Genomic DNA, 17,584 nt, shown 5'->3' on the forward strand with positions numbered 1-17,584 from the left:
TCACTAAAGGAAGCTTGAGCTTTTCTTGTGTATCCTTTTTTTATGAAATAGACTTTCCCGGCATTAGAAAACCAGTCAACATTGAAAATCGCGAACCAGCCACGCGCGTCGGGATACCATGTTTTCAAAACAAAACAATGAAATGTGTATTGGGGGAGGGGTGCTTGTGGAAGTCCAGTAGTTAACCTTCTTGCTTTTTACTTTGCTTACTTGCCTTTAAGTTTAATGGTCGGTATTGCCCACTTGTAACAGACATTTGCTGAGTTCAGTAGTATTCAACAGGCGGGTCAAACTTCCGCCTCTCAATATTCAACCAAAAACCAAGCCAGGCAGACAATCTCCATAATACCGATATAAACCAAAAATTACACCATGAAAGTGACTTATACAAATATTGAAGTTCTCCACAACCTAATTATCTTTGTAAAAGTTTGAATCGATTTTTTTTCGACAAACAAGGAGTCAGTATAATGCAGATCCAACATGGTGTCGGAATGCGGCGTTGATATACTAGTACTGTATAAACAAAGCCGACAGACAAAGAACAACACTTTCAAGAATCTATGCATTGATAGGCGCCGCACTCCAGGTTAAAGCCTAGATGACAATCAACTCAAGTAATGTTGCATAGAAAACAATTCATATGATTAGTTACAGAAATCGGGCACACTCCGTTGAAATTGAATATGTTGTTTCAGACTTCAGTAGTGACTTTAATCTTACACGCGATCTGTATATAGAGGTAAAATAGTTTGTTTAGTTTCGTGTATACGGCACGATGTGTTGCAAATCCTATTTTGCGTACTGTTGGCGTCGGTTGCATTTTTTATTTTCCCACAAGTACAAACCGAAATGTGGCGAAGGTCTGAGGTATTTTTACTCGGCAATTCTCATAAATAAATTATCAGACACTTCTCAGCTCTCCATTGTTAACGATAATTCTTCAACACGAGAAGTGTGCAACAGTGGGGCACGTGGACTCTTCGCGTGCCCTATTGTGCGCACAGGTTTTCAAGGTTGGGGCACGCGGGAACAGGCACCCCGTGGAAACCCGTGCCCACGGCGAGGACACGTCAGGTTTCACCATCGTGCACGATGTTGGGAACTCGTGGAAATCTGTCTTTTCGCGCAGTGGTAACATATCATGCATAGGACACTACATGACGAAATGAAATTCACTTTCAATTGGACAAAATAGGCAGAACCTTTGGTCAGGGGCTACAGTGTGATATCTTCTTGTTCAAAGATATTTAAACGCATGCCAATATGTGTAGGCCAAGAACAATTGTACCTGTACTAAACGTTTGCAGTGTATTGGAATATTGTTATACACTGTATGTAAAATTTCTTCATCGAATGTACTAACAGGATGGTTTTGTTGTTATAATTTTTATATTTCATGCTCATTATCAAGACAAACCAAGAAAACGCAGGAGGACCACATTTTGCACTAATGATGATAAATTCATTTCCAACGTTTTAACCGTCCACCTTTCTATGAAAATGATATGGTTACAAGTTGCATAATATTGAAGTTATTGTGAATGTCCAAGAAATCGAATCTAGGATAAAAATTTATTTCATGTATTAAAACTGCACATTTTTGATGCGCGAATGTGTTCAAACGGGCCCGATTTGGACTCAACCCAGACTTTCCAATATATTGGGGATATACAGACGAATTGAAGCATTAATTTTATAGTGTAGTATGTTCCTGTATATAGTAGAGAAGATTCATCCCCCAAGCTACCGACATCTTGCACACTGCAGTTGTCCCTCCTCAGAAAGACATCTTTAGCCGCATATATAGTTTAAGTTGTGAACTTTTATTCAGCCTTTCGACCATTTACGGTGTGCGTTTACTGTATATAGTAGCGTAGATTTATCCCTCATACTACCGACATGTGGCACACTGCAGTCGTCCCTCAGAAAGACATCTGTAGCCGCATAGTTCAAGTTTTGAACTTTTATTCAGCCTTTCGGCCATTAACAGTGTATGTTTACTGACAGAGTCACCGAAGAGAAAGTGTTCGGAACAACAATGTTCATCAAGAGAAGTTTGATAGATTTAGTGTGTACACCAACTATATACAAAAGTTTTTACTTTCATTTTTAAAACTTTTTTTTCACCGTACTAAGAATATTGTTATTGGCAAGTGTCTTGTGCTTGTCAAATTCCATTTCTATAGTCTCTGTTTTTGTCATCAGAGCTAGCCTTTTGTAATAGCCGCAGGCTCGTTGGGCAGTCCTAGTTGTGCGTGCTGAACAGCCAAACCACAAATAAGTGATCTATGTAACACATATAGTCTAAGTATTAGTCTTTAGTATTGGAAGTGTCATTCTTCTCTCGTCGGGACAGCGATGCATTGGTGAGCGTATGATGAACACCTGTTGCAGACAGTTTACAAGTCTGTTAACCAACTACTCCCAGAATATCTCAATGTATTCCATATGGTATCTGAGACTCACAGTTACCCTACTCGTCATAGTTTAAGCCAATCAATACAGCTGCCACAAGTTCATTTGGAATGTGGAAGGCGTAAGTTTAGCCACAGGGGCGTTTGTCAGTGGAATCACCTTCCAATGACTTTAAAAACGGCTCCAAACATTGCAACGTTTAAGCGTATGATGAAACTGAGAGCTGACCTCTGACCTCACGACCGGACTGATAATGGATAGCGGTCTTTGTATTTATTATTTGTACGTTATGTATTGTATTGATGTGTCATGTACTATGTGTAATCCAGGGCCCCACTGTAAAGCAGTCACTTACTTACATTGAGCTGGGCCACCCTGGCTAAAGAAAACAGAATGAAAAAAAAAAAAAAATTAAAAAAATGAGCCCAAGTAATCACAATACAGTGCTAGACTCTCTTCAAACACAATGGTATACACGGATCACATTTTCAACGAACACCGGACCTTTTTAAACCACCAGGATCAATATTGATGACCAATCACGTCAGACCGTAAACTCGCGAGAGTTACGGGCACGTGATGTTTTAAAACGTAATCTTACGGATATAAGTGACGTGGTTAAACGGGGTCAAAATTGGCCAAACGTGCTAGGACGTTTGTAACGCCCAACGCCTGTTTAGTTGGTTATTGTGTGCCCTGACGTTGTATAGCCCTAGTAATGTTGGAGACGGGGTCATTTTTGGGTCGCGGGTGTCATACGTACCCATGGAGACGTACGTTATTACCATATGTCCACGTCAGACGAGATCACCAAAGAAACGATTTAGAATTATGTCTTTTCCCTGGAGTACAATTAACGGGTTTGTGCATGACTGATCCAACGGACAGACAGTTCAGTGACATAGTTGACAGATTGTGCATGTACTTTATTCTGAGCAACAAAAATACAATTTTGGTCAGAAAATGGATAGAAAATGCTAGAGAGAGGGAGCGAGAGAGAGGGAGAGAGAGGATTGAAATCTTTATGTCATCTTCTAGCCATGCCACATGGATAGGTACAGAAAATAAATAAATAAGTCAAACGTGACAATTTCAAATGACGAACTTGTACTGAAGAAACCATTTGCGATTAATTTATTTGATAATGCTTACATGAACATTTCATAATGTATACTTCTTTTGCTTATCTTTTTTTACTACTGTAATGATGAAGTATAATGTTACATTTCTTATAAGTCTTATAGTCAATAATTTTTCTTGCATAATCGTGGCAAGCATTCAAAAATGACACAATCCGTATGATCAAGAAAGAAATTTTAAACACAAGAAAGTAATATTTATGCTTTATCATGAACAGTAGTTATCATTATCTTCGAACTATGGTACATAATCATGATTTACACCTAGATGTTGGTATACGTAGAATTAAACTATTAGACATCGTAAATTAAGAGACTCGTTTACACAACCGTTGCTTCATATTCAGTTACGTTTCGGTGAACGTCTGTTTACTTATTCTGGCTGGTTCACACTGTACTGCAGCTATCTAGGTACACGTTTTATATGTTAATACTTTACGTTTGGGACTGCATCTGTAAACAGCGACACCTATAGCTGCAGTACAATGTGAACCAGTCAGACTTGCCCTGAAGAAGGTGATAGATGGTCACCGAAACGTCGATAGATAAAAAACAACGGTTCTGGAAAATTTTTCTTTATTCAGTGACTCACAAACTTGATGAAACTATTTACGGACATTAGACATCGTGAAATAAAGTCAATTTTTCTTCCCATTGACGTCTCTATGAAACGTGTTTTACTAGTCGCGTTCATAATGAAGCTACAGGAAATGTCAATATATATATATTCATTCTATGTTGAGCACATTTACCCTATATCATGGGAAGAATAACCATTGACCAGTAAACATAGTACGTTCTTTGTTTATGGTCTCATTGATGAGTTTCTTCTTTCCATAGACCTGTATGTTATAGTTCGTGTTTTTCAGGGGCGCGTTCATAATGACGCTACGTAAAATTTTAGCAGATTTTTCATTCTTTGTTGAGCACATTTACCCTATATCGTGGGAAAAAATTGTCAACGTAAACTATGCGTAGGAACTTTTTTATAGCAATTACAAACGACGATTAGTCAACCCCCACAAAAGGCACTTTTTTCGCTTTGAGTGTACAACCGCACCACTCAGAACCCAAGGCTGTGTACCTCCGACCTAGCGCGCGGCTGCAAAACTTAACCTGCTAATATCTTCAGTGAAAAACAAGCTTTCAACAATCTAACTTTTGAGATCAGTTCCGCTGGCTAAAAGGGAATTTCTTACCGCTAAAAGCACGCGTCCATGCAGCCGTTTATTTTTTGGCTCGGATCTAGTTTACTCTAGTGCCCACTCGCGGAGTAATACATCAATGAGACCTTATAGCAATTACAAACTACAATTAGTCAATCCCCGCACTAATTTTCTGTTAGTATACAACTGCACCACTCAGGACTGTGTACCTCCGACCAAGCGCACGGCTGCCAAAGTTAATCTGCTAATTTCTTCAGTTTCTAACAAACTCCTGAGATCAGGTCGGCTGACTAAAAGGGAATTTCTCACCGCTAAAAACGAGCGACCATGCAGCCGTTGCTTTTTGGTCCCGTATTGTTCTACAGTGTCCACGTATAGAGCAATACATAAATGAGACCTAAAGCTAAGGGCACAACCCGCCGTACGTGTAAATATGTGCTGTCTACGTGTCAATGTGTGGGCAATCTTTTGGAATCCGTAAGTGGTGAGTACCACCTCCATACGAACTCGTAGGGAATCCGACGGATTTTGGAGCCCTCAGACACACCGTAGAACTTTACGTGCAGGCAAAACGTTGTGTGCCATCGGGCTGCAGATTATTCGCCCCCCGTACGTGCCAGTACGAGCGACGCGCCTAGCCTGCCCTGTATAGCCTGAAAGTTTTCAGAAATACATGTCGGACGTGGCCTCCCCCCCCCCCCCCCAAAAAAAGGACGGACAAATTGCGGGTTGTGCCCTTAGCTTTACATGCAATTATACAGGGTCTTCAACACGTGTGGCTGATGAACCGGATGTATTTTGGTTTCTTCTCATCACACGCTCCCGGTTAGTGTTGATCTGTGTGTGGACAAAAACGTTTGAGTTTTAACAAAACAATACATAACGTTGGGTTTACTTGAGAGGTACAAATTGTTTTTTTTTTATCGCAACAGGTACAAATTGTTAAACTAGTACCTTGGAATTATCATTGCAAGATTAACTTTGCAGAGCCGACTGTAATGAAAAAAAAAAACATTTCAACGTTATATGCATCTTTCAAAATATAAACAAGAGTTCTAAGAGCTCATTTTTCATGGAGGTAATAAAGAACGATCCATACAGCGAAATCGAACTGGTTTGGCGTCCTTCTATCTACTGTGATGCAAGGGCCGCAGAATTCTACACGTTCAAACGTTTGTCATTTTATACACAACGTTAAAAAAAAAAAACATCTTGACTCACCGTCCGAGCAGACCACACCAGCGTCCTCACCGTGTCCACAGTTATGTTTGCCCCATCCGTTGTGGCTGCACTGTTCGATGTTCGTCTCGGAACCCTCGCAGTCTAAGCTGTCCAGCCAGATTGGGCCTGACCCCTCCCCGAAGGCTGCTTCAGATCGGGCCTCGAGAGCGCTTGCGTACCCCATCAGACGACAGATCACGTTGGCGTCGTTCATGTGAAAACCGTCATCACAGACGGTCCCCCACTGTCCCTCATGGTACACTTCAACCCTGCCCTCGCTGGGCAAACTTCCACCCTCGAGGCGGATGCCTGAAATAAGACGACGTTGAATGGAAACTTTTGTAAAAAAATACGCTGTCATGAACCCGTTACCATATGGCAGCACGGAAATGTATGAATATTTGTGTACATTATGAAATTGTTGTCTCTAAATTTTATGAAGATTCACCAAGTTTGGTAGCCGACGCAACGACGTCAAAATGACGTCAAAATATGACGTCATCTGTATTTTAGCTATCCGCCATCTTTGATTGTCAACCTTAAATGTGTAAGATAACTTTTTCAACATATAACCATTAAACCCTATGAAAAATAATTGTAAATGTTCACATGGATGTTTCATTATAAGAAATACCAAGTAATGATAAAATCCGAGTGATAATAAGCTGTTATACTTTTCGTCATGATATTGTCGGCCATCTTGGATTTTGACAAATTACATCATCACATTAGCATAATCTATGGATATATAATTATATTTGTCACACTAAGATATGCTAGATATTAAAGATATATGAAAACAAGTGTAGTTTAGCAAGAAAATCTTCAAAACCCACTGTTGAAACAAAATTAATGATTTTTGTAAAATATGCTTTTCGGAAACCCATTGCCATGGCAACAAAAAAATTATAAACTTACTATTTTTTTACAATTGTTGCCAACAATATTTAAGGAAAAGTAACCCAGTTTGGTTGTCCTAGCATAAGGCGTTTGGGAGCTTACAACGTCAAAATTGGCGCGGTCACTTTTACCCCTACCCCCTCCGTGCCTGGATAGGATTAAACCCTTCAGGTACTACATAACTTTTAAAGTTTATTTGGATGCATTTTTTTATCAAAATCAGTCTAAAAGAAACGACCCTTGAAAGCAAATTAATCCATAGTATAACCTAGAATTTGACGCAAATTCCACAAAAATCGACACGTTCAAACATTAACAAATTTATATAAATCACTGAAAGAAAAACAAAAAAAAATTGACTCACCTTCCGAGCATACCACACCAACGTCCTCACCATGTCCACAGTTATGTTTGCCCCATCCGTTGTGGCTGCACTGTTCGATGTTTGTCTCAGAACCCTCGCAGGCCAAGTTGTCCAGCCAGATCGGGCCTGACCCCGCCCCGAACGCTGCTTGAGATCGGACCTTAGTAGCGCTTGCGTACCCCATCAGACGGCAGACCACGTTGGCGTCGTTCATGTCAAAATCGTCGTCACAGACGGTCCCCCACTGTCCGTCATGGTACACTTCAACCCTGCCCTCGCTGGGCAAACTTCCACCCACGAGTCGAATGTCTGAAATAAGACGACATGGAATGAAACTTCAAACTTTTGTAATAAAAAAACATGTATTAGGATGTAAAGAGGATAGCTGCCGACAGAGCCTGCTGGGCCAACCTGACTGCCTCATGTGTTGGACGACACGGGAGCCCCTAAGTCCTAAGTCTAAGTAATTAGAAACCCGTTGCCATGACAGCACGGAAAATTATGAACCCTTGTGAACATTATGAGATTGTTGTCTCTAAATTTTAGAAAAAGACACCAACTTTGGTTGCCCTAGTTACCCTATCTAGATCGGGAGACTAAAAGTGCCAGCACCAACTTTGACGCTAAATCACTGCCGAACGACGTTTGCTAGAACTAAAAAACTTATTGACTTTTCCTAATATGTTGTTGGCAATTAACAATACTGCGAAAAAAATTGAATTTGTAATTTTTCGTGTTGCCATGGCAATTATTTCTATATTTGACCAAATTTTGACATTGCATTGTTTTTCTGTTAGACCACAGTTTTTTAACTATATCATTAACATCGTGTGCTATTTCAAGTTTCATTCATAATTAAATGTTTATAATTGATGCTGATTTGATGATGTCATGGGCCAAAATACAAGAAGGCGGACAGTGTCATTAACATTAAATCTATGATATTCTTAAACAAATTCCTTCAAAATTATTAATTTTTTTACAAAACACTACCACTTGAACCATTTTAGTACACTTCTATTGGGTTTGGAGGCTATATGTAAAAAAGCGTATTTTAGAAAATGTATCGACCGAAGATGGCGGACAAATGACGTCATGAAGGCGTCAGTGTCTTCGTCATTTACAACCAAAAACATGGCAGACTTAGATACCAGTAAGGTACCCTTTATAGTCATTGTTTTGTTTAATCTAAGTGTAGCGGATATTCCATAGTTGGACTGTTTTTGCCCAAATTATGACATTATGACGTCATAATTATTTCATATTACGTCATAACGATAAAAGCAATTACAGAAAACATAAGACTTTACTTATACATACTTCGTGGGACCGTGTAGCGCAGTGGCAGTTTCTTCAGCCCGTTACGGATTCGAATCCGGCTGCCGTGTTACCGATCTTGTGCCCTTGGGAAAGGCACTTTACACGACTTTCCTCACTTCACTCAGGTCAAAATGAGAACTTAGCTTCGGCTGGGGCCGTCCTTTGGATAGGACGTTAAATGGAAGTTCCGTGTTCGGTAAGAGCAATACGCTAAGCACGTTAAAGAACCCGCCACATGTGCGAACATGAGCGGATCAAACCATTCCGGCTAAAATAGGGGTAGGGAATCTCCCGAGCAGTCCTCGCAACCCCTGCTTCGCCTATTGGGTCAGTTATAGTTCTCACTCATAGTGAGCAATTGGGCTGGTCTCAATCATGATGTTTCTGACCTAGGGTGAAGAGTTGCTGTTACAGTTCCAATCATGTAACCCGTAACCTTGAGTGGCCTTCAGGCCTTGTTACGTGGTGACCATTGAGTAAAAAAAAAGTACATAATTCCCTTTAAATTTAGTGATCGTAACACAGTGAAATTAGGAGGGGGGAGGGGGTCTATGGGGCAGAAACAGTGTCAAAAATACAATATATACATTTTGGAATAGAATACATATGAAATTTAGAATTCAATATGTATTGTTGAAAATCGCATATATGTTTTGAAAAAAGAATACTATTTTTGAGCAGACAATGCACCTGTGGTGCTATGAATTTAAAAAGTTGATACTGCTTTCAAATCTTGTAATGTACACGATTTCTAAAAGTGCTATCTCGTTTCTCAACCAGTATGTCGTTTGTAAAACGGTATATCAATTCCTTTGTAACTCAGGAAATGACGTCATTCGATTTCATTGTAACTCCGGATATGACGCTATGGTATAGCTGCCCTGTGAAAAAATCCCTTTGCCGGCATTTTTCTGTTAAGTTGTGTGCGTTCTTGGCAAATAACGCCGAATTAAATACAGGCCACGGGTAGTCAGTGCTGCTATGGACGCTTGAACTCGATATCGGCCGGTTAGGGTTGGTAATGACCGTAATTTTGTCGATTATCGCTGGTGGAGGGAGGGAGGTGACCCAGCCACTCGGAGCGAAACAGTCGTGTTTGTTGGTGAATTGTGCGCATCTTTGGCGAAATACACCAATAGTAATGCGTGTCAGGAGTAGATAGTTTCCATGTACACCCTTGGATTTGATATCGACCAGTTTATTCGTAACTTACTGTTCATTTTACCGAGAACTTGTCACCGAATGAGATGGCGGCGCACTCAGGTCACTGTTCAGCAGGAGGAGGTCAAAGATCAACTTCTGTGCCTGATTACCCCATGTCGCCATACTGTGCCTGATGACCTCTATCATGATTCTGTGTCCTGATTACAGTATACTGCTATTTTTCACGGTGTTTACCGGGCGCTGCATACGATAAGAATGGGAGGGGGCTGGAATAGGAGGCAAATAGTTTCTATACGTTTCGAACTCTTTCGGACTACAAGAATATATTTAACGTTACAGTCAGATTTGATATATTCTGACAGTACTACTACTATGCCTTATCTATTAACAATAAAGGTCTTCATTCATTAACGGCCGGCCGGCCCTAACTGCTCACATCGGCATGTAACGGGTATGTTTTGCCGTGTTTTTCTGGATCAGCAGATACTGTATAATATTAGTGTAAATTGTAGAATTCCGCTGGGTGAAACCCTACCAAAAAGTGAAGGAAAAAATGGGAGAGGGTAGAAAAGCAACTGTGAGCAACTTCAAGGAAAGCCCCCGGAAAGCATTATTGCCAACTTTGATGTGTACTTGAGATTTACTGTTCACATACTTGCATTGAATACATTTGTATAGTTGTGGGTTATTTTCTGAGGTCTGAGTATATGTGGCATGCAGTTAGAGGCCCTATAATTGTTGACTACAAGCACCAAAACGCCAAGGCGCCTTTGTTATCGTTTTCATTTTTTTATTCGAAAAAAAAAAATTGTGAGAAAGTACATTACATTAAGTTAATGCAAGCCACAGTTTACATCAGTAGCAATTTTCAATTGAAAAGGTATCGGGGTTTGGTGGCAGGGCAAGCGGGTCTCCCGGCAGTCTCGACCGTTGCCACTGCCGATTCTATCGCTGGCGTGCGGTGCGAACATGTCTTTGAAAGTGGCCACAAAACCGCCGAAACCTGAGCGCAGAATTCCCAGAAACATTTGATCATATGACCGTTGCTTCGTTTCAACACTCGACCCTTCCCGTCAGGAATATCCCCGCGACCGATGTGTCCACCAAACGGGCGGGGGGCCAGGTCTCTGATCACCGAGTCCGCATAGCGAAATCGCACGCTGATTTCGGACGCCATCGGCAGGCCGTCATCGCCCGCAGGAGCGAAGGGACACCTGCCTTCAAAGCTGGTTGTCGACCTATGGCTGCCCACGCGGGGAGTGGCAACCTGGTCGACGGGGTAGCAAAACGACTGGCGGGAGAGTGTGCGACTGCTCGCCGTCGTTTCCCGATCGAACTACTGTAGTCAACAACCACTCTCTTAGGGTACGCTGTGTAACGACATGGTCAGAAAAATGTATGGGAACATTTTTTCTTGAAACCACCATAACTCATCACCTCTACAGGTCGCCAAGACTCGGGCCAGTTGTCGCCCGATACCCCGTCCACCCGATCGCGAGCAACCATCGGGTCCGCTGCCCGACTCCAAACGTGCCTTGCAGGGTTGCCTTGTTGGGCCGCCACTTCCTCCGAGGCATGCGGAGTTGGTCGGAACCTGCGCGGCGGCACCAATCCTGCCTCCCGGTGCCGAGCCCGTTTGGCCCGGGAAGAGGGCCAAATTCACTCAGTGACCCCATCTTTCCTCGACGCCGCTGTCTTGCTTGTGCCACCGGCTGCAGCAGCCCCTTTAGGACTCACAAGCGATCGACCAACGTCCATGACGGATCGTCCTGCTCGGACATACACACCCTCACCCGGGTCCCATCGCGCACGCTCTAGAGTGACCTCACCGACGGATCGGTCGACATCGGCCGGTGGTGGGCTCGCGCCGTAGAGACGGTGGAGATCCCACGTCGGACCGACGGAAGACCCAACGAAGGACAACACCCAATGACTCGCGCACACGTTAGACTCTTACGTGTTTCAAGACGGGACGGTATGGGCGACCGGACCTCGCAGCAGAACCCGGGTGTCCTGTGTGGCAAGACCGTTGCCGCCGACGCGCTGGCCGTTGCGACGTGCCGGCCGTTGAGACGCGCTGGCCGTTGCGGTGCGCTCTGGGAACAGTTCGCCGCAGGGACAACACCGCACAACACGTACGTGTCCGGGCCCGGCTCCTGCATCACGAGCGATAATCAGAGGCTATCATCAAACCGGTCACGGCGCAGCGGGCCCGCACCCGTACCGCTCGACGCTGGCCAATAGGTCTTCCGATCCATTTTAGGCCGGGCAGACCTTACACGCCCACTCTTTAACCCCTAAGCGATCGAACATACACTTGATCTCTCTTCAAATTTTTTTTCAACTTTCCCATTTCTGTCCGTATCTAGCCTCAAGCTCCCGCTTCGGAAATGTTCCGCTCGGGAGCTACTCTCTGTCCGTCGACCTTTGCCCATGTAGGTCTCTCCTAGAGCGGGTGCCAGACCCACTGCGGCGACGGTGGCGGTTGGTCTGCACCTCCTTAGAGTCGGGTCGGAATGCAGCCAAAGCGGGAGGTAATCTCCTTCGAAGGCCAAATACGCACACGAGAATGATAGCAAACATTAACACAAGGGAAAGTTAAAAAGGACTTTCACGATATAGTTATTGTACTTTATTTATTGGAACATGGAACGCGAGACCGGCGTCGAGGCGTGCGGACCCGCTGCACCTATTCTCCAAGGGCGTCCCGCGGTGTGTGCTGCAGCTGCCGGACCGAGAACAGGCAATCGTCCTATGGCCCTATTCGTAGGGCTTGGGCCGGGCCCCCGTCCCCTCCCTGCAGGGTTTCCACAACGGCGGACTTTTTCTGGTGCGTCGGCGGCAACGGTTTGCGCCACACACCTTCGATCGCTTCGGGGTTAAAGAGTGGCAGATGTTTCGTGTAAGACATCACGAAATCGCCGGCGAGCGCAGCCAGGGGTACGGGGGACCTGTCGGGGTCCATGCCCGATCGCACAGTCCATGTGTACGCTGTATCATCACGTTCATGTACGCCATCACGAAATCGCCGGCAAATGCAGTCAGGGGTGCGGGACAATTTCGGGCCCTATGCCCGAACGCGCTATAGTATCACGAAGTTGATGGCAAATAGCGCTTGAAACTTGGCCCAGTCTTACTGTAAGCCAGTTATAAAATGGCAGGGAGACGCAGGCGGGCGCACGACATATCGGGCGACCTGCGCCTGCTTGTCTCCTCTACGGGCCATGGCAGCATCCGGTCCGCTGTGGTAAGGTGTGGTTCTGCGGTAAAACAGTATTGAGACGGGCTACGGCAAACGCAACACTCCCGTACGGGGCGTGGTAGCTAGTGGTTCGCTGTGGTAAGGTGCGGTTCTGCGGTAAATCAGGACTGAAAGAGGCCACGGAAAACGCAACACCCCTGTACGAAGCGTGGTAGCTAGTGGTTCGCTGTGGTAAGGTGTGGTTCTGCGGTAAAATAAGATTGAGATGGGCTACGGCAAACGCAACACTCCTGTACGGAGCGTGGTAGGTAGTGGTCCGCTGTGATAAGGTGTGGTAACGCGGTAAAACAGGATTGAGACGGGCTACGACAAGCGCAACACTCCTGTACGGAGCGTGGTAGGTAGTGGCTCGCTGTGGTAAGGTGTGGTTCTGCGGTAAAACAGGATTGAGATGGGCTATGGAAAACGCAACACTCCTGTACGGAGCGTGGTAGGTAGTGGTCCGCTCTGGTAAGGTGTGGTAACGCGGTAAAACAGGATTGAGACGGGCTACGACAAGCGCAACACTCCTGTACGGAGCGTGGTAGGTAGTGGTCCGCTGTGGTAAGGTGTGGTTCTGCGGTAAAACAGGATTGAGACGGGCTACGGCAAACGCAAAACTCCTGTACGGAGCGTGGTAGGTAGTGGAACGCTGTGGTAAGGTGTGGTAACGCGGTAAAACAGGAAAGAGGTGGGCTAAGGCAAATGCAACACCCCTATACGGGGCGTGGTAGATAGTGGTCCGCTGTGGTAAGGTGTGGTAACGCGGTAAAACAGGAAAGAGACGGGCTACGGCAAATGCAACACTTCTGTACGGAGCGTGGTAGGTATTGGTTCGCTGTGGTAAGGTGTGGTTCTGCGGTAAAACAGGATTGAGACGGGCTACGTCAAACGCAACACTCCTGTACGGAGCGTGGTAGGTAGTGGTCCGCTCTGGTAAGGTGTGGTTCTGCGGTAAAAGCGGAATATCGTGGCGAAGACTAGTTTTATTCGGACCTGTAGCAATCTACTGCGTGGTAGCCTGGTAACCATATCATCGGGAGCCTGTTCCTATCTTTTCGGTGATGAGGGCGGGCCCGCCCGTCCAGCTGATAAGCGTGCGCCGGGGTAGTTTTGTACGGGCTTGGATTCAGTTACCACGCTCCCGGCAGCGGAAACTACAAAGACTGGCTTAAAACATCCAGCGGCGAAATCTTGAAAGGGCAGACAGAAACAAGTCGATCTGGCTCACGTGAACGCTCACGCCAAATCCCCCAGATCTTTAACGGGGGAATAGTTTTAATAAAGGTGATTTTTCCTGCATCCTGTTTGATTTGGTTTTAATATTTCATTTTCTCCCACAAAAGTTGACAATCTTTTGTTTAAGATCGAACTTGATAATTTTCCAAGACAGATTGAAATGGCAATATCCCGATAATTATTGACTTTATGAGCTATAGTACCTTCACCCGATCCTTTTTTTATTGCAACATTAATACAGTACAAAACATAGTGGTGCCCCCACTCAAGCACACAGGCTTGTATTAAAGACACCACTAGACAAAATAACAGCACCACATAGGACAAAAAAAGATGAAACGGGTACGGGAACGCCTAATTCTAAAAAGAAACGGACGGATAAACTTGTGTTACCAATAGTAAATGATAAGGATAGTCAAAAAGTAATTTTAAAATCGTTTTGTTTCAGATAAATATGATTGAGTTATGGAGAGAATTTCGGAATTTATATCAGATGTCAGTGAAGCCGATCCTTTAAGTAGCAAATAAACAAAAGAACTATCAGATAACGGATTTAAATCTAACATAGGAATATTCAGGTTTTCAAGACTGTCTAAGAGGAGTGTACGTTGTTGAACATAATTAGGACAGTGAAGCAGATAATGAGGAATGCTTTTGCATCGGCATTCGCAGCTGCAAGCAGGACTCGCAACTAAGTTACGAATGAACAGACTGTGGTTTAAGCTGCAGGTGCCGATGCGAAGACGTGTGAGTAAAGCGCAGGTGTATCTCGGTCCTGAATTAAACTATGGTACAGCAACAGGGCGAACAGATTTGACCAAATACCTTTTGAAACGAGAAGCGCTCAACAAACGAGCACTAGAATCAAGAGAGTTCGACAGCTGAGTTGAGTGCGGAAAAAAAGATTTTTGAAAACAAGTGGTATTACACACTGGTACTTGGAGATTGCGTTTGCTGCGAAGATTGTATGACGTTGTTGCAGAAACCTCTGGCGGTAATAAATCGGTTAAATACTTCCGTGTTTGGCCATTAACAATTTTATGGAATAGAACAAGAGAATGAACATGACGTCGATCAGTTAACTTTTCCCAGCCAAGTTCATGAAGAAGAGAATACGAAGACCCCCTCGCCCTCACGGCACCAGATACCGTAAGGGAGCATTCATATTGTATCCTCTCAATAGGTTGAGAATCAGAAACTGAACAGCTATGCCATACAACATCGGCATATTCCAACGAAGGTCGAATAAAAGACTTGTAAATAACTTCCAGAATTTGACGAGGGAGTTTAAATTTCAAACTGTTAAATACAGATACCTTCTTCGAAACCTTCGCAATCATTTGAGAAATATGGGTTGTCCATGACATGGTGGACGTTAAAGTTACTCCAATGAGTTTATGGTCTTTCAATGATTGAATACTGGTGTTACCAAGAAAAAGGGGCGAATGGATGGGAGGGGTACGTTTCCTTGAAAAACAAACTTCTATAGATTTGGATTGATTAAGCTCCATTAACCATTTTTTGGTCCAGGATAGAATTTTATGGAGATCGGAGTTAAGTCTCAGAGATGTGAGAATATGGTTTTCGACAATATCAATCAAAGAACTGTCATCCGCAAAGAGAAAAGGTTGGGTTGACAAGTCTTCCACCTTGTCGTTAATATAAATAAGAAAAAGCAAGGGACCTCATATAAACCCTGAGGCACACCTGCGTTAACAATACGCCAATCAGAACATTGAACATCAACAACAACACGTTGCACCCTGCCATGGAGATAACTGTGGAACCAATTCAAAAGTGACCCTTCCACCCCGTTTCTACGTACTAGTTTAAATAATAGACCTGAATGCCACACTTTATCGAAAGCACGAGAGAAGTCAAGATAAACAGCTCGGACTTCTTTGTTTGCATCAAGAGCTTCCAGTATTTTGTGGGTTATACAAACGAGTTGACAAACAGTGGAGTCACCTCGAATAAAACCCGACTGAAATGAAAATAACAAGTTTTGAGATAGTAAGTAGTTATAAAGGTGTTTATATACAATGTTTTCAAGAATTTTGGAAAGCGCTGGAAGTAAAGAAACAGGGCGGTAGTTGGAAACCTCTTGTAGGTCTCCTTTTTTTAAAAATATGGACAACATTTGCACATTTCCAGGATTGAGGAAAAATACCATGGCAGAGTGACAGGTTGAATACATAAGCAATTTTGTCAGAAACGAGAGGACCAATCAGTTTTAAAAAACGATTATGAACATTGTCATACCCATGTGCTTTGGAAATATCAATATCGGATATATACAATTCTACTTCCTGAGCAGAAGTAATACACTCAAATAGCCGAGTATCAGTTAATTAATTTGGTCGTCTGTTCTTCCTGATCTATGGTCATTTATGTATTGGGACAATGTACCAGATTCTAGTAGCTTCTAAACCAGTCTTGTGGAAATATTCTTGTACGCTATGAAATAAACATTCTTGTCAGTACCATCTAGTATGCTATTACATTGTTTTTCAAGAGGTCTCAATGGCAGACGTTTCCCTCCTTTTGATATTTCATTTAATATCATATCTTTTCCGCTAGCCTTTTTTTAGTTTTCAGCGCTAGAATAGCATTACAAATTTTACATCTGTGACATGATAATGGTGATGCCCTTGACCTATGTTATCTTTTTGTAGTGCTTTTAGTTTGTTTGATATTTCAAAATTTGGGTCAAAGACTTGTTTCTCTAAACTTGAAGTGTTCTACCCCTATATTTGTTTGTATGTCTTCTTGGTTTGTGGATTTTTCATTCTATAAATTTCTAAGCAAGTTCTAGAAAGCTGTCGGCTTGTTTCAAGATTTTAAAATATTCAAGACGATATAGCCGAATATTGTAGTTATAAAGTAGATCGCTAGCTTATACCCCCTTTCCACTAGGACGGAGCTCTCACGGCGCTCTCTCTGCGACCTCAAATTAGGAAGAGCGTGTTGAGAGCGCGGTGGGATCGCCAAGGTCGCCATGGGAGCGCCAAAAGAGCGCCGTGGGAGCGCCATGGTCGCCATCACCTCCGCGACTGTTTTGAACCTGCTCAAAGCAGTCGCCGTCAGAGCGCCGTGGGAGGCGATCTAACGATGAGCGCAGAGAGAGCGCCAAGAGAGCGCGCAGCGAGCGCCGTCAGCGCCCACAGAGCGCACAGCGAGCGCGGCGAGCGCAATGGGTCTTAAAAGTGGGTTTTTTGTGCCAATGCGCTCTCTGCGCTCTAAACCTCGGTATGTGAAGAATTCTATTTGACACAGACAGAACCAACAGAATGTTCAAAATGTACCGATGATTTACTATAAAACAAACTGAGATGGAATGTCCATGGTTTGAAAAATAAAGGTTTATTATTTTTCACCATGTTTGGTTTTTAATATTGTGGCACTAGGTTTT

The 17,584-nt window shown here is 43.5% G+C and overlaps 1 protein-coding gene across 1 annotated transcript; it reads right to left on the reverse strand.

Annotated features, from left to right (window-relative positions):
• Positions 1-4,843: 4,843 nt before the first annotated feature.
• On the reverse strand, positions 4,844-11,368 carry LOC118413773 (deleted in malignant brain tumors 1 protein-like). Its single transcript, XM_035817305.1, has 5 exons — positions 11,216-11,368; positions 10,734-10,959; positions 7,209-7,517; positions 5,945-6,253; positions 4,844-5,560 (listed from the first exon to the last, which is right to left on the reverse strand). Exons 1-5 carry the CDS (start codon positions 11,366-11,368, stop codon positions 5,550-5,552), a joined length of 1,008 nt encoding a protein of 335 aa, XP_035673198.1. The 3' UTR covers positions 4,844-5,549.
• Positions 11,369-17,584: the final 6,216 nt, after the last annotated feature.

The sequence above is a fragment of the Branchiostoma floridae genome, chromosome 4 (genome assembly GCF_000003815.2).
Source record: "Branchiostoma floridae strain S238N-H82 chromosome 4, Bfl_VNyyK, whole genome shotgun sequence".
Lineage (NCBI taxonomy): Eukaryota > Metazoa > Chordata > Leptocardii > Amphioxiformes > Branchiostomatidae > Branchiostoma > Branchiostoma floridae.